The sequence below is a fragment of the Thermobia domestica genome, chromosome 2, assembly GCF_964235325.1.
Source record: "Thermobia domestica chromosome 2, izTheDome1.hap1.1, whole genome shotgun sequence".
Lineage (NCBI taxonomy): Eukaryota > Metazoa > Arthropoda > Insecta > Zygentoma > Lepismatidae > Thermobia > Thermobia domestica.
In genome coordinates, this window is record NC_137455.1 from 200,252,546 (window position 1) to 200,275,147 (window position 22,602).

General features: G+C 34.4%; 1 protein-coding gene across 2 annotated transcripts in view; it reads right to left on the bottom strand.

Moving 5' to 3' along the window:
* Window positions 1–5,457: 5,457 nt before the first annotated feature.
* LOC145678354 (uncharacterized) overlaps window positions 5,458–22,602 on the bottom strand; it is a 179,334-nt gene continuing 162,189 nt past the window's right edge. For both annotated transcript variants that reach the window (XM_081748408.1, XM_081748407.1), the window contains exon 6: window positions 5,458–6,459. In XM_081748408.1, coding sequence (XP_081604534.1) covers window positions 6,411–6,459 — 49 coding nt within the window. In that variant the 3' untranslated portion in view covers window positions 5,458–6,410. The remainder of the gene's footprint in view (window positions 6,460–22,602) is intronic.

Genomic DNA, 22,602 nt, shown 5'->3' on the forward strand with positions numbered 1-22,602 from the left:
GTTAAGTGTTTGCACTGCTCCATCATGCTGTGTGCTAATCACTACGTTTTGGATCTCTATCATCACAATTGAAGAGCAAAAGGTTAGTAGGTTAATATTTGCTTATGTGCAATAGTTTATATTATTTTTCTAATATTTTTTCTGTTAATTTTCTAATAACTTCAAGACAGATTCTTTAAAACCATATGTGCCGTTCCACCTAACTTATATTACAGCATTTAAATGCTATGCATAATCGCAACACACACAGACTCATATATATAGCGATTTTGAAATAGATATAATTTGTTACAGTGCTGCTATTCCATTTTTCACTACAGGCATTTCAATTTAATTAACGATATCTCTCACTAGTCCCAAGATCTGGTCGGTATAGTGCCTATTGTAGATCAAATAACTACTATTGCATTAGTTAAAATCATGCAAGTGTTTGCACGACAGCATTTCATATCACAAATTTTACTTGTTCAGTTTTTGTATGTTCCTGTGAGCGAGAGAGCTCTTAACTCTGAAGTGAAAACAGATATCTAAACTTTGGTTACGGAAATGAATTCAGGAGTAAATTCCAGTTCTATTTGATACCCCACATGACCCCCTTGCCATTTATGATATTTGACGACGATTCAATATGGCGCCTTTCAAGATGGCGGTCATGCACTGGAAGTACTCTCACATATAGATGATTTACCTTGGTTTACAATACTGAACTCAGATATATCAAAAGCTTTTTCATTTTTGTGCTAAAAGGGTATTCTTGGACATTGCCTACAGAATTTCAAGATGGCGTCGGTGTAGCAGCTCAACGAAGCATTTGCGCATCGAGTGACTATTACTACGTTACTTAGCAACTCGAACTGAATCTTGTCACAAATTTTCATCAAAATTCAACTCTCATGGTTTATGGACCTTCCTCGTCAGCACAAAGGATTCAAGGTATTCAAGAAAGGAAAAACAATTGATTTTGCTAACACAGCTCAATCTATTTCTTTAATTTGAATATCTCAATTAATTCTGTAAAATTCATTCCGTTATATACAGTGGTGTATCAGTATATGTGGACCTATCTGCAAAAGTAATTTTCGGACCCCATAAAAATACAATTAGTTACACCATACTGCAATAGACAGAAATGCAAGTTAATGCAATGATTATCATTACTAGGTTACATTCGGCCGTATTCAAAGTTGTTTAGACGCGACTCCTGCTAACTAAAGAGTTCGATAAGATATGTTTCATGCAGTAATCAGGCCCTTAGTATGACGCTAATTTCACACGAAAATTACTCTGAATACGGCCCATTATCTCTGTGTATTATTCAGTTTTTTAGAAGATAAATTATTAATATTGCTTATATTAAATAGGGGAAGGAATTTCAACTTTCAGTGATAATGTACCTGTATTTTTGTCTGCTGTTCTAGTGTAAAAAAATCTATAGATATTGTTCCTTCAAGATAATATTTAATAATCTCCTCACTACTTCATCGAGGTCATCGAATCCTTTCAAGCACCACTGGACCAGGTTTCTCGGCATTAACCCCCATACAAACAGAAGTTCCTCAAGGCTCATGTCTCGCCATTACTGTACTTACTGTACACAGCAGATCTTCCTACGGTTTCCAATTTGATACTGACAATATTTTCAGATGATATGACAATTTTTGTCGAAAACAGAAACCTCAAATATCCTAATCTGTGGTTTCAACGACATCTACTCAAGTTGGAGGACTGGATAGCGAAATGGAACACCAAGGTGAATCCAGAGAAAATAGTCATTCTCCACTTCTTCAAGCAATGTCACTCACGTTCTGTGCACTTCACTACAACCAACACCCACTGCGGCAAGCAAACACCACGGAATATCTTGGCATCCCCCTGAACTGGAAATTAACTTTGTCAACGTCTGCAGCTAACAGCTTCTAAGGCCACTCAAAGTCTTCGAGCACTCATATGCTTGTTCAGAGAACCTCAACTTAAATTACAAAGCTGGATTCACCTCTAACAAATGCTGCTACGGCCTATTATCATATATGCCTGCCCCACCTGAAAGGGAAAACACAGCAAAAACCTATCTTCGGAAACTCCATATCGTCCAAAATCACGCTGCCAGAGGTATTAGGCATTCCCACAATACGAGAACTAACCAACTACATGAATATCTCGGCCTACGGTACTTGGCAGAAAACAAACAGCATGGACAGCAAATTCTGGCAGACACTCCGACCATCACATTCTTCAAGATAATTGAAACTCTACCAGATATTTGTCATATCTATGCCTTTTCTCATCCGCACTAATGCAACATCATCTATCTAGCATGAGCAATTAACATCTTCAAGCTTCTTTGAAGACAACATACTCTTGCTTGTCAGTACGAATTTACTACTGGAAATTGGAGGTCGATTTCTCTCTCTCTCTCTCTCTCTCTCTCACACACACACACACACACATCTTTCAAATCAGCGACAGTCGTTGCTTTCTCCAATTATCACATGCCAAACACTTCACATGCTCAAGACACACATTCGAGGCAAGGGCTTTAAAAAGTCCGGAATTCACCATCAGCAAAATAATCAAGGTATGCCTGATGCCTCATCAACGCAGACATTTTTACAAAGTAATGAAATAGTGGATCGGGACGAAATTGAACTCCGAACTTCCACATTTTGTCAGACAAATGTTGGATGTTCATCTGAACTAAATACGATGAGATTTGGAAAAATAAACAAAGTCAATGTTACAGCAGAAAGTATCGAAAAAAATACCATAATAGGACAAAGAGAAGCTACTGTGGTGACTACATTGGAAGAATTTGAGCAAAAGGAGGAGAGGACCGTGCTAATATTTTCTTTTCAGCTGATAGTATACTTCAACCCACCAACTTAACACGGTCAAGTAACAGAGGATATTATTCTAACTGGAAATATAATTTGAATCTGCAAGCAAGGAACAGTTCATTCGTACTTTGATCTCCGTTGGACCATGATCGTCAAATGAAAAACATTAATCTTATGATCGGCGAAGGTAAAGGCACTTTTCGCCAGTTCTTTTTACCACAAAAAACTCGACAATGGACAATTACAACCGAGAGTAAGGGTTCACTACTCTGTTAGTACGGATTCGATACTTTGGTATCCATCCTGGTTGTTCACGACAGGGAATAAAATGAGTTACGAATCAATCTTTTGTGAGAAAAGTATTCGCGACTGAAGACAGTTGTCGGATCGAAAATACAGCCATGAGAAATCACTTATTCACATTACATCGATAATATAGTGGAAACTTTCAGAGATATCCGGAACAGTACATAAAAATCTTTAGCAGAAAATCAACATCGGAGAGGAAAGATGAAAACAAAATTGGAATGGTTAACAGAAATAATATTGCATTTGGCGAAACAAAATCAAGTTCTGGGAGGTCATGACGAAGGAGGTAACAGTAAAACCCTCGGGACTTTTCTCGCTTTACTGAATCTTCTTGCAAAGTACGAAAATAAAACGTCGTCCATTAGTCTACATGATGTCCTGAACAAAAGTGAATTATTATTATTATTATTATTATTATTATTATTATTATTATTATTATTATTATTATTATTATTATTATTATTATTATTATTATTGAAATAGCTACTGCAACGATTATCTCGGCCAGGTTCGTTAATGGAGCCAATTCGTTAACATCTTCATGGATAACGGTCACGTTAACTATCCATATACCATTTTGTATTAAAACAAAGGAAGTGAAAGTTACACATTTTGCAGTTAGATGGCAGCAGACAGCTTCCAGCGATTGGCATCTAGTGGACAAAACTGGAACTTCTAGTTCGCAATCCTTTCTACTCTCAACTAGAGTTTCTTTAACATAACTTTACATATTTTACTTAGCACAAAGAATTTAGACAATTGAAGATATTGCCTACACTGCTTAAACTGTTACATCAATTTGAATTTCTCAATCAATTCTGTGAAAATAATTTGGTTAGATATCCATTAACATAGGTACTTATTAACAATGTGATTTGAAACGGATACAAAAAAACTAAGTAATGATTGAAAACTCATTTATCGTATATTTCTAATATTTATTTAACTTGCATAGTAGGGAGATGATAGTATTTCCATTATATATTGGAATTCAACTATAAATTCGATTTCGACCGTTTCTAAAACAAAAGAGTTTTCATTTGACCGTTCATTCTCAGCATTAAGACGTAGACCTACTGTTTAACGTAGAATCTGAATCACCCATGCTCCTACTGGGAATCGAATCTTGGTATCTCGTGTGGAAGTCGCAATTACTAATCACATTCACTAGGAAACTTCAAAATATGCGTGAAATTCCAAAAGTCTAGCGATGGCCGAATTTACTGAGCCCTTCCCGTGAGCTTTTCCCGTCTTAAACCTATCCTATATTACTTGACAATTGATTTTTCTACTTATTGTATTTTATAATTATTTATTTGAATTACATGTGTAACACTTATATATTTGTCTGTAGATTCACAACTTTGCTTTCACGGTAACATTTCAGAGGTAAATCAATTTACAATGTAGTTCATAAATATTAATTCGTTCCATAAATGCTTGCGAAATAATAACAATGTACTTCAAGTGTTATAGAATTCAGAAATTTTTAAGTGCATTAGTAAAGTATTTTAATCTTCACAATAATTTGTATATGAGCGTTGCAAAGTATGCATCGAAAATGTACTGCGGAGTCGTCTTGCTCTTGAAACGATATGGATCAGTCTCTCCGAGACAGACAGGAATTTCCTTCCGCCTGCATTGTGTAGAGTGTACAAAGCCAGTACAGGCGGAGATCCTTCAGCTCCACCCATTAACATACTTCCGCTCCTCTCCCGCCGCTGCATGCGATTATATTGTATGTAAGGGCAGGCGTTGAAAATGGGTGCTCTGTGAGACAGGCTTACGCGAAAGAGACCTAAGCCAGAACACGTGAACAGTGAGTAACATCAAGGATTGTGACTACGTGATGTTGCCAAATTTCTCATGAACATCAATCAGCGTTGCAAACTCCATATTAAAATAACTAAAAAAATGTTCGGTCGTTTCACATTCCTATAAAGGGAAAAATGTCCATAATTATTTTTTTATTATTCTTATTCTTATTCATTGGGAAGGTATGTGACTTCGTGACTACATTACAGAGCCATCTCTGGTTATTAGTATCAATGTCAATCAATTTCTTTTCTTCTTTAAAGTTAAGTCTAATGTTGTTCTTTGTTTCTCAGTTTTTGCGAACTTTTTACAATTGCTTTTATTTTTCCCCACCCACACTTTCCAAAACTGTTTTTTCACTTACTCTTGTATTTCGAAGATTTCACGCTATTTTCATCTTTTACGCTTTTTCATTTATATTGTCCATCCAGTACAACATTCTACGCAAACATCTGATGAATATTTAGGTTTTGGTAATAGAAAAAAGAAATTAATATAATTTAATAAAATCAAACTTCTTTATTTATTTATGTAAGAAATTAACGTGAACAATAAACCACGCGTACATCATTCATACATATTTTTGTTTATATCTCTACGTTAAATTTACATTATTATAGAGTATCAAGGATTGATATAACAAAAAACCCACTGAAAACATAATCTGCATATTATACATTCTCTTTCTAGTATCTGTATCTTGGATTTAACCAAATAATGAATAATTTTGGTAAATTAACTTTATTGATGAACTTTATAAACAATATTTTTAACTAACTATCTTAACTTCGTCTGTACAATATATATTTGCTTATACATATACAAATGTTTAAATAAGATAATTCCTAATTGTCATAATTCTGAAATACAGATAGACGTTAGCACCTTTAAGAATAGGAAAGTTTGCAATACTTTAGTATTATAGTGTTGCATTGCTATTTGAGAATAAGTAGTACAGAAGGAACATTGAAAATATGTGTCAAATATCATGAATACTTAACATGAATTAATATTCATACTTAGTCACAAAATATTAGTTCTTATTTTTTTTCTATTTATTTAGAAAACATTGTTACGAGATTTTTGACTTTATTTTTTTTTTAATTCTAACCCCCTTCCTTGTCGCTGATATTCTTTTGGATTCAGTGGTTGTGATTAGTAGCACTATGGTAAAGTTTGCTCTATAGATAATCATAGATAAATCTATTAACTTAGTAGTAGAAGCAGTCACATGAATTGAGCTGGTAACAGAGTTCGACAAACTAATAACACGATATAACTACAACATTTCCATGAAAAGTTAAAGAATAGAAACTCTACCCTTTCAGTTCGAACCAAAAACACGACGTTAAGTGTCCACGTGACACAGACGTTAAGTGTCCACGTGACATAGTTGTTGTTGAGTTTCTTTCCATAAAAGCCTCACTGGAACTGGTCTTGAAGATGCTCTGCTTATCCATCGAATTTATCTAAGTCATCACAGGATTTGGATTTGCTAGCCCTATAAGAAGAAAAGCAAAATTAAACAATAAAACACAGTACAAAAGTCCTGCAAAATGTAATTCTTAGTATACGTTACTTATCTATGACTTGTAAAAGCAATATTCATTATCCATCTTGAAAACACTATGCATCATTATCAGTATTTTCTTCAATTGTATAAATAAGGAATTTACCAATAATTATCTTGAATCCATTAGATTTCATTACGCAGGTAAAAGACAACAGAAAAAAAAAAAGTAAGTTAGTAGAAGCACGAGGACAATTCGTCACCGGAATGTTAATAGAAGATGTCACATGGTCAAACCACTTCCATATTCTCGAGTTTTCCAGTGATGCATATGATGTCATAACTATTTTTATTTATATTTTACTGCTTGGTAGAGTGAAGAAGAATGGAGCGAATTAGGTGGGCCGAGCGGGAAACAAATGAGAGGGTGTTAGAAATGGTAGATGAGAAAAGAACAATTTTACATATTATTAAGAAGAGGAAGAGAAATTGGTTCGAACATTGGATAAGAAGAAACTGTATCATGAGGAACGTGCTAGAGGTGGCAGGAAAAGGAGGGAGGGGGCCGAAGGAGAGTACAATTAATGGATGATATCTAAATAGAAAAATCGTACGTGAAGACGAAGAGGTTAGCGGAAGACCATGGAGCATGGAAGCTTTTTAGTTGCAGAAAGTGACCTGCCAATAATGGCGGAATACCTATGATGATGGTGATGCTTGGTAGAATGTTTGATCGAGCTAAATATTGGGAGTTTCTCTTTTATAATGTATTCTGGTAGATTAACCGAAGTTTTAACATTCATTATTATCAACTTCATTTATTACTTTTTCTTTGAGTTAAATATGTTCAATATTCAAATATACATATGTCCTATCCCCTTGAATATGTTGTAACTCCAAACCTGATTTTTTACAGGCACTTTTTAAAACTCTTATCTATCTTCCTTCTGCACTTTCTTATTTGTGAAAGAAAACCCTCAATAATTGACATATTTTTGTAGTATAATAACATTGTACGAAAACTAGACCGATGGTTCTCATGTGGAAACAAGTGAATTTAGATTAACTGTTTTTTGGCGTGATGATAGGACGAATTCACTAACCAATATATTTTTTTTTAAAAAACCTAGCAATCATCAGATAAAAAGACAAGAAAAAGAAATAACAAATTAGGTCCATGTACTTAATGTAAGGTATTTTAGTTTAATATAACCATATCTAAATTTATAATACTTTTCAAATGCAATTGTTACGTCAAGCAGAACATTAATAAAATTCATTCTTGATTTCGTGATAGTTTCAGCTGTGAAAACTTTCAAGGAAATTAATTATGTTTCGTGTGAATCATTTCTCACATTCTTACAGACAATGGCGTACACATAATCTTGTAAGAAGAGTTCAAGAAGTACCAACCTCATATCGTTTTAGGACAAAAGTGATTTTTGTATAGCTATCTTAATATGGTAAAGGTTCATTTTTACATATCTTGTTAAAGAGGGAAAGAGTAAAACATGGAAAACTACCCCTTTCGTACACCTCTGCTTCCAGTAAGCATGAAGACGGTTTTAGAAGTAAAATAGATTGTAGTTTCTTTTTTCTCATAAGGAATAATCTAAAAATGTGAAAATTGTACAGGGTCTGTATAAAAAGTAATGAGACCAAATTTGGGGGAATATGAATTGAAGATATGTCTATAAATCATTAAATCCTTCAAAATACGATCCTTATGTGTCGACACATTTCTGCAAACGAGTATTTTTCTGTTTTAACGTTCTGTAAGTTCTTTCTCGGAATGTCCTTCAAGCAGCCCGTCGAAGTCACTTTGATCTCTGCTACGGTCCCGTGGCGATGTGTTTTGAGAACTGGCTTCAGATGGGAAAAGAAAAAAAGTCCGCCGATGCCAGATCGGGAGTGTAGGGGAGCTGGAGAAGCGTTGCGATGCCGTTCTGGGCCAAGTAGTTGTTAATCACGAAGCAAGTGTGACTGGGTGCATTGGCATGATGCAGCTTTCAATTGGTTGCAAATGTTTGGCCTCACTTAGTTGACCCTTCCCTTCAATATTTTCAGCACTTCCACGTAGAAAGTACTCCTGACGGTCTGTTCCTCAGATACAAGCTCGTGGTGGACCACATCTTCGATTTCAGAACAATGAGCATTGCCTTGGCCTTCGACCTGCTTATTCGAGCCTTTTTTTGGATAGGGGGATGCTGCTGTGTGTCATTCAGCACTTCGGCGTTTTGTCCCTGGGACGTACTCAAAAACCCTCGTGTTGTCGCCAGTTATCACATTGTTTAAAAACTCAAGGTCTGAACGCGCCCCAAAAGATCTTCGCAAACAAGCACACGGTTTTGCCTTTGGTCGTCTATGAAATCTTTCGGGACAATCTTGGCACTGATTTTTCTCATTTGCAAATCCTCGGTAATTATGGTGTGCACAGTGATTTATTCATTCCTACGACGTTTGAGATCATTTGAACGTTTAACCACCGGTCTGAGTTCAATAAATCACGCACACGTTGCACATTGTCCTCGGTTCTGCTCATGGATGGGCGTTCTGCGCGAGGTTCGTCTTATACACTCTCTCGATAGTCTTTGGAGCATTCGTGCCATCTCAAAACAGCAGCTTTTGATAGGCTTTCACTCCCAAACATTTGCTGGATCATGTCCAACGTCTTCATAGCTGATTTTCCGAGTCCCACACAGAATTTAATGGCGAATGTTGTTCGATAGAACGTTGCTTTTTTAAGCTTCGATCAAGCCTAACCGCACGCAAGCTCGTAGGTGACTAACGCTATGTGCGTTTCGAAGCTTACGACCTCGTCCATCAAACTTGCCTGGAGCGAGCGCGCTGCGACCTACAGTTGCGTAAAAAAAGAAAAAAAATGGTCTCATTACTTTTTATACAGACCATGTATGTTTGCTTTGTATCAAAATTAAGAGAAAAATGCGAACAAATTTTTGACTTCAATGTTACAATTAAACTATATAAGAATTCATTGACAATTCATACTAATTTGATTTCCAAATTTACAATTCATATGATGATAGGATGGATACTACCATTCACAACGAGATTTATACATTTGCCGTATCACATTTTCCGTGTGAATTTCAATCTCACAGGCTTAGTTACTTAAAAAAACAACAAACTCTCTTAGAAAATAGAATTGTACGGGCAAAGGATTGAGGTCAAACAAATGCACTAGCTGGCAAGTGGATGACAACCACGCCCTATCTTGCACAAGTGAAACTCTGCAACTGCAACACTTGCTGCAACATTTGATCTTTAATGAAGTGACGCAGCAGGAAGAAAATCACTAACATATGTAAAGCAATTACTCAAAATCAACAACAATGACAGCACACCCACTGCCATTGTTTATAGCTTATGTATTTTAGTTCGTACATAACTGGATTGCCGTAAGCTAAATATGGCATGTTTTACATCAGCCAATAAAGTGGAAAGTTATAAATTTCATCATTTTTTTTTTTTTTTGAGTGTTATTTCCGATTTGGCAATCTGTTATTCTATAAATAAAACATCGATAATTTGAAAGTTAAATAACATAAATATTTTTGGGTGTGTGAGTTTTATCGAGGACTTCTGGTGTAAATATCAGTTTGAATAACCGTGAAAAGTGAAATGAATGCATGTAATAGAATTTTGCATTGTTTACGTTTAGCCTTGTTTTACTTTAGGTGTATGCAGAATTACTACACACTCATATCAAATGTTCGTAATAAAACGATTCAAAAAGTCTATACATGCAAAGTAAAATAGTGACAAAAGGGTATACATAAACAGTAACGAGTAATTTGAAATTAAAATAGATGAATAAAATAAAAGCGTATTTCAACACATATTTGAAAACTACTACTTTTTAAACACTCACGGTTAGCAAAAATACTTTCATTCATTCTTCAGACAATGATATCAATGAACCTTGTTGGAAGGTTCGTGTTTGATTATCATAGAAGTATTCGTGGTTCTGATTCTAAACTATAAATCCAAGTTTTATATAGTATAAGTTCAGAAATTCCAATCGACTCTTTTTAAAAAATTATCTGAGGTGCACACTTCGTTCGGACCGAATGACGTACAAGAATTTTCTTAAATGCGTTAACATATTCCCCGAACTACATACAGAGACGACCATTTATCTTAAAACAACTTTGTAGGTCTTAAATTAACAGATTCAAAAAGGTGAAAATTTATACCATGTAAATATCGACAAGGAAGGAGTCATCGTTTGACTTACTTTGCAACACTACCAGATTAACAATATTGCCAATCCAACATAAAGTTTTTTTTTTAATCGTAGTACGTCAAAACACGAAAATCTTGTGATTGCGATGTCAAAGAAACAAAGGAAAGCAACAATCATTTTAATTTTTTTTTTCCATAAATATGTCATTTTAAGCAGCATAGAAATCTCTAACTATGGTTTTCATATCCGCGGAACGGGTTGAGATGTCAAATTGTTGTGAACGGCATTATGATCTTCGCGTCTTTTCAGAAACACTTAAGTGATTAAATGTGATACTTATTGTTACAGATTGAATATACGAAGTGAGTACATTTAGACTACAATAATAATGTAGACCAATTCCGCTAACAGAATTTTTTTTATATCCATATTTTTCCTTATACCTACGTTATGGTAACTTAGCAGTATCACAAAATTCGTACTGCCAGACTTCTGTTCATCAATACTTTACTCCATATGCAAACACAGCACTAATATATTATATTAAGTATTTCACAGTACTCGTTTAATATATAAATAATTAATCAGCTACCTGTTCCTATTAAACTTTTGAATCTAACGTTCAACTTTTATTATTTACCTAACAATATAACTGAGATTCTATGCCAACTTCACCACTTATCCAAGCACTTTTCCGAAATAAAACCTTTCGAAACATTTCAAATTTTCAATTCCTTGCAACCTTTGTTCCTATTTATTCGAAATGCCTCGTATCATGGTCGTAGCATTCGACAAAGTTACTCAAGATGTGTATTGCTTTATCCGTCTCACTTGCATTATTACTTTTGGATGGACATCCGGACTCGAAAGTATGGATGTTTGTGATACTGTAGTGCCCTTAATTTACAACACTTGAATAATAAGAGTGATATATGTTTTCGTTTAATATGAATATTTGAAATTTGTAATAATCTGACGAAATGCAATTTTAAAAAAAAATCTTATGTTGAGTTGGCAACACTGTTAATCTAGTGATATTGTAGAGTGTATCAAACAATGTCTTCCTACTAGTATTTACATGGTGCAAAATTTCAGCGTTTGTTTGTCTATTAGTTTAAAAGTTACACGGGCATTTCATGATAAGTATATGTACAGTACAATGTAAACAGCTACGGAATCTTTTAACACCCACAGTTGCGGATAGAGTATTTTTATTTTTATAAAAATCTTTGATTTGTGTATATAATTTTATTCAAGTTAATCTAAGACAAATTTTAAACATTTAGAAAAAAAAGAAGAAGCAAAAATCTTGCTTTTCATGCAATATCACTTCTAAGAAAGAGATGAGAAAGAAAGAGCAGTTATAAATAGAGGAATGATATAAATTAGCTTATACATTAAAACATTTGAAGAAATTACTTTCTGTACAAGAATCGTGGAAACAGCAAACAAATGTTGGTTAAATTATTAAATAATTATTATTTCCTTTTTGGAACACAGAACACCTAAATTTATTTTTCCCCTTTCCTTGACAACAATGAATTGAAGTTTTCTACTAATGTGTTAGTTACTCAATATGGAGCGTTCAAAGCACAATGAAATCAACAAGGGAACCTGTGAGAAAAGGAGAAAAGTTTGTATGGTACGCGAAAGTACAAGGAAAAGTTATTACTGCTTCTCGCTTCATAAGGGTTATTTACAACATCTAGACATGGATCTTTTAAGCTCTGAAGTCTGAAAGTAGCTTCAGATATGAAATACTGTATGTTCAAAATGACCAAAAAGTTTGATTCCCTTATGCACTGAACGTGTTATGTATTGGATAATGGTGACTTATTGACGACGTTTCTTCCAATAGACAGGAAATCTTTTTAAGTAAGTATTTCTTCGTAGACTAGACGGCATATTGTAAATGTCTCAATAAGTCAATTTTGTCATAATCGTATTGACGTTACAGTTGTAGAGCTTCGACACTTCTTTTTTTAAAAGTCATGTTCAATGATACAAAACTCACTGTTCTTTCTTCTTTTGTAATGGAGATATAGTTGTTGAAGTTATAATGGAGATTAAATGAGATAAATTCATTTCTAAAGGAAATGGAACTGAGATCGAAATTAAGTAAGGAAGCAAAAGTGTAAATTAAATATTAAATATCACTGAAAACGAGTGATTCTCTTGTTTGAAATCACAAAAAATTGAGAATAAGAGAGAAATGCTTATTTTGTTCTTTTAGTGCTTCTAATACGTATTAATAGAAAAAATGTTTTTCTCATAATTTTCTTTGTCATATCAAATTTTCTCAAGAAAATTTTAGGACAAGGAATCAACCTGGATTATAAAAAATAAGAGCAGTGGCGGCTCTCGATGAAAGTCACATGGTTGATTTTTTTTTTTTTTATTATTTTTTGGTGGTGGTGGTGGTTGTTAGAAGCTAACAGATGGAAACTTTCCTATTCCATTAATTGTTGTAAACAGCTTTCTTTAGCTTGTAGCGATAGAATTTGAACTTTAACCAGTGTGATTTTCTTCAAAAGCTCCAATGTAGCTAAACGATTAGTGTGTAATACCAAGTTCGACTCCCGGTAGAGGACAGAAAAGCTGACTTAGCAGCGTGAAGCAATTGAAGGACTGTTTAAGTTAAGAGGAAGCGATCTGTACTGAAGAAAGACATAAATAACAGTGATGAGAGGTAATGGACTGACCACAGATTGGCTTACTCAAGCTGTCTGTTCGACCATAGTCGTAGGTTATCATGCCAGAGAGGTGTTTAATGAAACGTGAGATGAAATTACAGGTAGAAGAAAGGAAAGAAAGTACTTTGAAATATTTAAACAGAAGAAAATTTTGTTCATCAAGAGAAAACTAAGAATAATAAAAATTCAGTGGGACTGTTGGCTCCTAAAGATTTACATATATCTATGTACTAGCAGCGTTCACCCCGCTTCGCTGCGGTCACCCCGGAACGCAATAAACTTTGTTACTTAGATAATTTTTACTTTTTCGCTTTCAAGTGATATGATAAAAACCATAGAAGATTGCAGTAAATCTTAACATTATATCGCCTGTCATTTATGTTAACCCGCCCCGCTTCGCTGCGGTCATCCCGGTGCTGGCATATTGTAAAAGTGTCTGTAAAAATAAGCAAATCAATTAAAAAATTTTAAACAGAAGATTCAAGCTATTTTCCGCTGTATATCGCCTGTCATTTATGTTAACCCGCCGAGTGACACGGTCATGCGGGTTGCATATAAATACGTTTATTTTTACCTATGATGAACTAATAACAAAGGATTTGTACGTTATGGACACTTGAATGGTCAATTATCTCAAGACACTGGTAATTAAAAATTAAAGTGATATGATAAAAACCATCTAGGGTCCAAATCCTAATAACCCCCCAAAAATGAAAGAAATTGGTTCAGCCGTATTAGCGTGATGAGCGGACAAAGGATTTTGTACGTTCTCTTTTATATATATAGATATAATAATGAAAGTGACTAAGTTTGTGACTTAATAGCTCTTGAACTACCCGACCGATCTCGATCAAATTTTCAACATAGATGAGGTTCGGACTTGGGATGGTTATCATTTCACTTTGACGGTGCAACTTAATGGAGGGGATGGGGATATATATGCCGTGTAAATCCAAATTCAGTCCACAATAGGAATAGTTAATTTTTCTTTCTTTCTTTCTTTTTTGTTCTTTTTTTTTTTTTTTTAAAAAAAAACGTCTATCGGAGAGAACTTTAGTAATAGCAAAAAGTGACTGATTAACGTAACATATTACTAATTATCCTTATTTTAACCCAGCGAAACGGGTAATTGACGCTAGTTACTAATAAATTGATAACAATTCTTACAAATTGTTATTTTAGGTCATATAAACATCGGAGAAGAGTGTGCAACAGTTAATTCCTTAGAATTTGTAGAACTGTTCGTGAGCAAATACCTATATCCGCAATATTCTCAAAAGGTGAAAGTGCATGAGTACACATTAAAGAAACGTTCTGGCAACAGGTAAGGAGAAAAGAATTTAAATCTTCGAAAAAAACAAAACAAAACAGAAAAAAAGATTTACAAGCGAGGAATATTAATGGTGTTCACCGAAAACTGCAAGAAGAAAGTATGAAACGTAAAAAGAGATTTATAACCATGCTGATGGGTTGACTTCTCTCGCAAGGTAATCGTCTGAATGACATTTAATGATCTAGTTCGTTCCACATATCAGCTGGATACTTGTGAAAACGCCCATAAGATTCTTTTATTACTATTATTTTAATGCATGGCTGTTTAAATGTTACACCAGACACATTTGGCCCCTCTTTTGCACTCTAATAAACGATCCATGAAAATTTCTTCAGCGCCAACCCACTGGAAATTAGCTACGGAAAGCAATATGCAGACATTGACCTGCATCGAACAGCAGGTTAAAGCGTTAGTAGGACTTGGTTTGCAAATTGTAGATATAAAGTTCAATTTCTGATTAAAAACTCTGGCTAAACTAAAGTTTTATGCCTGATTTGAATCCCATAAATTAGTGTAAGAATAATGATATTATAGAATAGAGTCATTTTAAAATATACACGAGAGATCTGAAAAAAAAAGCAGCATATCTGATATTAAAATAATTGTTCCCACAATCATTTCAACTGTATACTATAGGATTTTCGCGTAAATATTATCATGAATCATTCTGAATTGTTCCTTTTACTATGTTATTATGTATGAGAATGGTATCAAAATCAATAATATATATGACAGTAAATAATAATATAACGAATTAGCACGAGTAAATCAAAAAGGAACTTAGGATGAAGCAGAGATGCAATAAAAGCGACAAATTAGATATGTATATGTTTGCCTAATTATTAGAATTTTAATAAATTTCAAAATTTTGCATATAAGATTTATTTTTTCGCAACTTGAAGATCATTATTATTCAAGCTGTTCAAGGAGCATTTTGTTCATTTTCGACAAATGAGAGAAGAGCGTAACGAATGGCAAACCGATAGTACTCGTAAATCATTGTTTAATTGTTGTATAATTGTTCCTGAAGAAGTTCTCGAAGCACATAGACAGATAAGCTACTATAAGAAGATCACTCAAACTTTTCTAACATCCCATTTTGGACAAAACTTATTGTTACTGTGTAGTTCAACGCAATCTGTTATGGTAGAACGAAAATTAGTTATTAGTATTTAGATTTGGAGCTTCTGTTACAGCGACGCATAAAAACAAATAATCGTCTACTGATACATCTTAATTTTCGCTAGAGAACCTTAGAATTTATGTAAGAAGGAACCTTGACATTGTAGTCCCACTACGTGGTTGGATTGGAAAGAATATACAAACGTAAGCTCACTTTGTATTTGTGATTGTGATGTATTAGTCGATCGGTGAGACTCTCTTCAGTAAGAAATAATCAAATTATTCGAGGTGAGAGGGAAACTCCCTTGTGTTCAAGTATGATTCTGTAATGAATATAAATTCTGTCTTAGAGGAATATATATCTTCCCTCTGGTACTACAAAAGCAGTGTATCATATTTATAATGGTTTCATTTATAACATCTCTTAGTAATTACTATTATTCGTAATTGCATTTTTGGTGACCACTATCTGTCAGAACTATGTTTTTGTCTGACAAATTCATTAATATGTGTATACAATTTTAAGTAATATACAATAACAACTATGTCATATCCATGTCAAATAAAACTATATTCAAATCGGTTAGTTCAATGCTAACTATAGAATATTATGCAATGGACAAAATGAATTTCGGTAATGAAATTTGAAAAAAGAAACGATAAATATTAAGAAACGGAACCATTTGAAGCTGACGTTCCTGAAATATTTCTAATAACTTCTAACTCACGTTAAAATAATAATAATAATAATAATAATAATAATAAAGCCTTTCGATCTAAACAAAAAGAAGTAAATCGCTTTATGAACATTTTTCTGTTTACAAGTAAAATTTATAACAATTCTTATGAATAAACAAACAAAAATCAATACAGGGCACATCAATGTTTCAGACTCGATTTCAGAAATTTGTGCTGTGAAATTTAATAAAAGTATGTTATTGTGAGACATGAACTTCGAAAGATTAACTTCCACCGTTTAGTTACCACTTTCTACCGCTAAAAGTCAGCAGCAAGCATGAAATGAATTGCTGATATTGACTGTTACAAAAGGTTTTTCAGAAAATAGACTATCGGCTTGATGTATGCCATGTTACGCGACGTGCTCATATAGAACACTTGTAATACGTTTGTAGCAAACTTTGACAGTTTACCTCTCTTAACACATGTCTTACAATAACACATATTCATTAGGTTTCACAGAATAAAATTCTGAAATCGGGTCCATGATTTGGACTTGTCCTGTATAGCAGAAATTGAATGAGCAATAACTCATAAGGTTTATATTTTTAAAACAGAAGAAGGCACCAAACCTTGATAGGTAAGTCACTGCCGTAAGTGCAAGACACAATATGTTCCTAAACTGGCTAACTGCCTCGAAAGAACAGGAATTGTGTAAAGAAATGAGAGTATTTAGAGTAATAGAATGTCCTATCATTACATGCATAAACTATATGATCTCAGGAAATCACCACATAAGAAACAAACAAAATTTAAATGATCGTATGTCTGTCAATGCATTATTATACCATTGCAGAAGGCTAATGGGAAAATGAACAGACAGAATAGAAATAATGTTAAACTATTATTAATTCGCCCTCAAAACAACATCCAATTTACTCAAAATCGATGTGAAAGATTGAGTTTAGCCCTGACATTTATTTCCATCCTGACATACACATATATTGAGATTTTCTCACTATCCTTTTGTAGCGGTGTAACGATCCATTCATGGACATATGCTCACACAATTATTTTTTCCTTATGACTTCAGGTGATTTTTCCCATAGTTTGCGCATATTACACTGGGACACACTCTGTATAATGTTCCCACAAAATAAATGCGGACGAATTAGTATGAATAAAATTTGAATTCGGAAAACTAAACTATAATTTAAACCACAGTAGTCAGTTTAGCATACTTGACTAATACTTGAAGATTTGTTTGTAAAATTTTTGAATCATGGTGTGTGTGTGTGTGTGTCTTTGAAGCTCTTGGGCAAAATTCCTACAAACAAAAATTCCTTGTAAAGTGAATGATTTTGTTCTTACCATTGAAGAGATCTTGTATTCTACACGTGCGACAAACAGACATTACTTATATGGAGTTAAGCCATGCAGAGAACATGACGTCATTTCTATTGCAGAGTTGTAAATCAAAGAGCTTAGGTAGGATGAAGAAAGACAAGGGTCTGTGAAATTTGAAGTGATTCAAAACAAGGGAGGAACCGTGTAAATAACAAAGAGGGATCATCATGTTCAACTCTGTCTTTGTGGTAGTAGTCATAAATAAATACCCACGTTGATTTGTGAAATATGTTTAAAATCGAGTTAAAATAAAATTACCTATTTAGTATATCAATAAACAGCTCTCCTGTCGTTAATAGCGAGTCTTTTGTCTTTGGAGTCCGTGGATCCAGATTGGAACATAGAATTTGCAGTATTGATTCATCATCGTGAAGCATTTGGAGGATTACTTGCATTAAGATGTGTCAAACTCCAGTATGAAAAGCTAGAAATAAACAATCGTCATTGCCGATCCGAACCGTTATTACTTATGTGATGGGCTACTTAACAAAATTTCGTTTACATCCGACCAGTAGTTACCGAGAAATAAAGTACCACATACAAGGCAATAAGAGCTAAGCCGAGCCCAGCCTAGCTCTTCCCTGGCCGAGCTCAACCACCAAATACAGCGATCTTTATTCCTTAGATGATGGGCTACTTGCCCATCAAATTTGGTTTAGATCTGGCCAATAATATCAGAGAAATAAAGTACTACATACACATGGAGTGAAACTATAAGTTTCCGTATGCTTACACCAAGAGCTAACAATAACGCTGGGGTATCTGTCTGGCCGTAGTTCTTAGTGAACTATAGTGCCAAGGAATGTACTTAGTGTAGTTCATAAAAAAAAAAAATCCTTATTTGACTGAGGAGTCTGATTTTTCAGAGGGGAAAAAAACGAAAAATTTAGCAATGTGTGATGGTCAAAATTTACATAACGAACACATGGTTTCACATAGTAAAGTAGAATAATACTAAACATTATCCACAAATAAGAAAGAAGCATGTTCTCACTAGCATTTATACTTTTCTGACTCGACACCTATTCGCGAGACACTGGTATATCTAGGGGAATTGGATTTTTGCGCTGGTTATGTTAGTCCGTCACGTATGAGGGATAACGTCCCTCGGCGATCACATATCCGAGGAAAGGGAAGGAAGGAGACGGCCTGGAACCTATGTTAGGTGTCATCCTGTGGTGTGAATGGTGAGGATGTGCCTCGTGTGAATGAGGAAAACACAGGAAAACCTCACTCAAGATAGTTGGCCTGAAAAAGCTTTTACACTTTTTAGACCGAGTGTCTCCACCGGGAACTGAACCCGGGACCGCTCCCACCAAATACAACATTAGTATATAGTGGTCGATCGAAACTGCGATTTAATCGAAATGAAATTAAAAGAAATCTTTGAGTTTTACGTCCCACGATTATGCTGGCCAGGCTAAAGGAGACGGTAGTGATGAGAAATGAATGAAATGGTGGAATGAAGAAAGTGGGAGGAAACGGGAGAACACCGAGAAAACCCACGCACACGGTGTTTGTCCACCACAAAGCACACTTGATGCGAGCTGGGTTCGAACGAAGGACCATATGCACCAGAGGTGAACGCTCTAACACTGAGCCACTGCAGCCCCCTGCGATATAATCGAGGCGGTGTTGACAGACATAATGCTAAATCCAAACTAATCTTAAATATAAGATTGGGACGCCCATTAGATAGGAGATAAAAGCGCTACCTGCTAGGCTGTGGACAATGCGTGAGAAACCCGCTCTTCTAATTTAGAAAAAAAATAATAATAATCCTGCCTTTACATTTAGTTGATTCATTGATTCAACGCCAAACCAGCCAGACGTCTGCACATTCCAATAGAAATTGAAAATTCGATTTTTGGTGTCAAGAGCATATGAAACGAATAAATTATTGTAATCTCGACTTTGATAGTTTTTCGCAAATTAGGAAAGTTGCCTTAAAATGTGGTTGCACAACAGAAAGAAAGAAAGAAAAAAGCACATTTCGAAATCCTGAAGACTCATTAATAGAATGATACAATACAAGAATATTGCGACTCAAAAATAGAAAGAGTAATGTACATCTTCCATAATGTTCTTATGTATTGCCTCCTTTGTTAAGAGAGTGTGGCTAAACATGAGATAATATATGACTCGGAGAAATATTGTATTGTTCTATTGCCGCACGAAAAGTCAACGTGACTTCTCCGTTGTTTGCTTTTCGAAGCAAACTAGTATAACTAGTTTTTGCTGATATTTTTTTTCCCTTTTACTAACACGCGACGCACCTGAAAGTCTAAAAGCATAATCGTGACATTCATGTTCTCAGTTTTGAATGGTGTTCATAAAAGTCAAAGTTCTACTTAAGCGCTTGCTGGTAATAATTGCTAAGAGATATTTTGAAAGAAAGAAAAAGAGAGAAAAAGAAAAAAAAGCGTTAAGGTGTTTGTTTCATGACTAGTTACGATTAAACATTGTTTCATGGTTAAATTCTATTGTGTACTAGAGTTATATTTTAACTCGAAATCCCAACTAATCGGGAGCATAAAAATGCGTTTGATCTTGATCCCCGATGGTCAGAATACATTATAATTTTTAGGGCAGAATATGAAACGTTAAAAAAACCACTTACTTTAAATTTTCTAAAACGAAATTGCAACAGTTTAGTGATTACTTCAACCAGTATTACTATGGTGTTTAAAGAAAAAAATGTCCAAAGATGAGTCATACTAATCAAAAGATTCAATTGATACAATGCGTGTATATTCTGATGAATAGTTCTCGAGAAAATCGAGAGAAACTACTTTTTGTAAAACTAAAACTTAATGTTGTACGATAACCAAACCATTCGTCAAGATGAAACTTACCCTAAAGTACACCCTCATCAAATTTTACAGAATAACCTTAAGCAAGATGAAGTACAAAGTATGGTTAAATAAGATATAGCAAAAAATTATCAGTATGCTAAAATTAATATTATTATTAGCACAAAACTCTTATTATGGTAACTCTTAATTTTTAATTTCTGTTTAATTATATAATACTGCACAAGGATGAGACTTTACTGTATATCAGTCGATACATTAAACCAAGCTAAATTAACTGATATCTTTTTGAGTTATGCGCAGTTTCGAGAAAAGAAAATCGAGAAAAGAAGCACTTTTATGGTGTTGGCAAATGTCATTCGCTACCAAAAAATAATTTATAGTTTTTACTCTTCTATTGCAACCGACTATTTATATTATTTATTAGCGTATATATGTAAAGAATACCATGTTACATGATTGGAGCGAAGCTTCTTTTTACTCGACTTAGGCGTTCGTGTTTGTCCAGATACTCCCCCGAGATGCCTGAACCATTCTTAAGAGTCTTCATCCCGGCGAAATTAAAATACCGCTAATTTTACAGTAATTATGTGATATCTTCAAATAGATAAAAAAAAAATCGAAATGTGGAACAAGAGCGCCCTAGACAATATTATTTTACATGAAAAACCGTTATCACGACTCACTTATCTGCTTTCGATTTCGAGCCATTTTCAAAATCGGCATTTATTTTCGCGTTTCTAAACAGCTTTATACGGAAAGCCACTAGGTGACTTGTGATAACGGTACCTCACGCAAAATAATATTGTCTAGGGCGCTCTTGTTCCACATTTCGATTATCTTTTATCTATTTGAAGATATCACATAATTACTGTAAAAATTAGCGGTATTTTAATTTCGCCGGGATGAAGGCTCTTTAACTAAATTTCACATAGTGATTCGAGAACGCGCGCTGAATGTCGCAGGTCCTGATCGGACATACCATTGAGGAATAATCACTGCATAGATTTAATATCGGAAAAAGCATTTTACGCGCGAATTCTCTTTGTAAACAATGGAAAATAGAATTTTCAGCATAGGGCGAAGCTCTTTTCGTTTTGTTGTGCGAACACAATTTTTCTAAACCATTACGCTTTTCGCTGATTGCCAAATTCAACTATTTGCATGTCGTGTTCGTCGAAAACAATTGTAGACTGACCTATAAAATCCAAGCTAGGTGCCAAAATGAAAAAGTTGAGTAAAAAAGCCCAGATTTTACTTTAGTATTGATAGTACATAGATCGAAGCGCATTCTTTTGGCGATTATTTGAACTATTTCCACAGTGAATACTAGATAGCCCGATTTTTAATTTAGTAGTGTTAGGTAAATAGCCCACATTTTGACATTAAACCGAACCTTTAAATTTTTGTCACTTAGCACGGCTTTCATTTTCAGTCTACAATTGATGCACTAAAAATCCTAAAAATAATCAATGAAGGTCGACCGTTTCGCTCTAAATTTGGAATTATTGCGTACCTAGTTGTATTTATTGTTATACCTTTTCCTAACTATGACACACACATTATTCCTAACAGTGAAGCACATATCCTAACAGCAATATACATACTCTTTACAGAGATGCACGTGTAATTTATAAATTCACACTATCCTTTGTGCTTTAATAAGCCACTGATATACTTTTAAAGAACGTCGAATCACAAAACAGGTTCGCTATTTGAAGTTCTCACTTTTCTGGCGTTACAACCTACGAAGGGTTATAGCCGATAGGGATGGGCAAAACCGGTTTTTGTGCCCACCACTAATAGCCGACCACATAGACTTCAATTTGGGTGATGTGTGGTTAGCACATCTACTCCATTTGCTGTTACTTCTAGCCATCT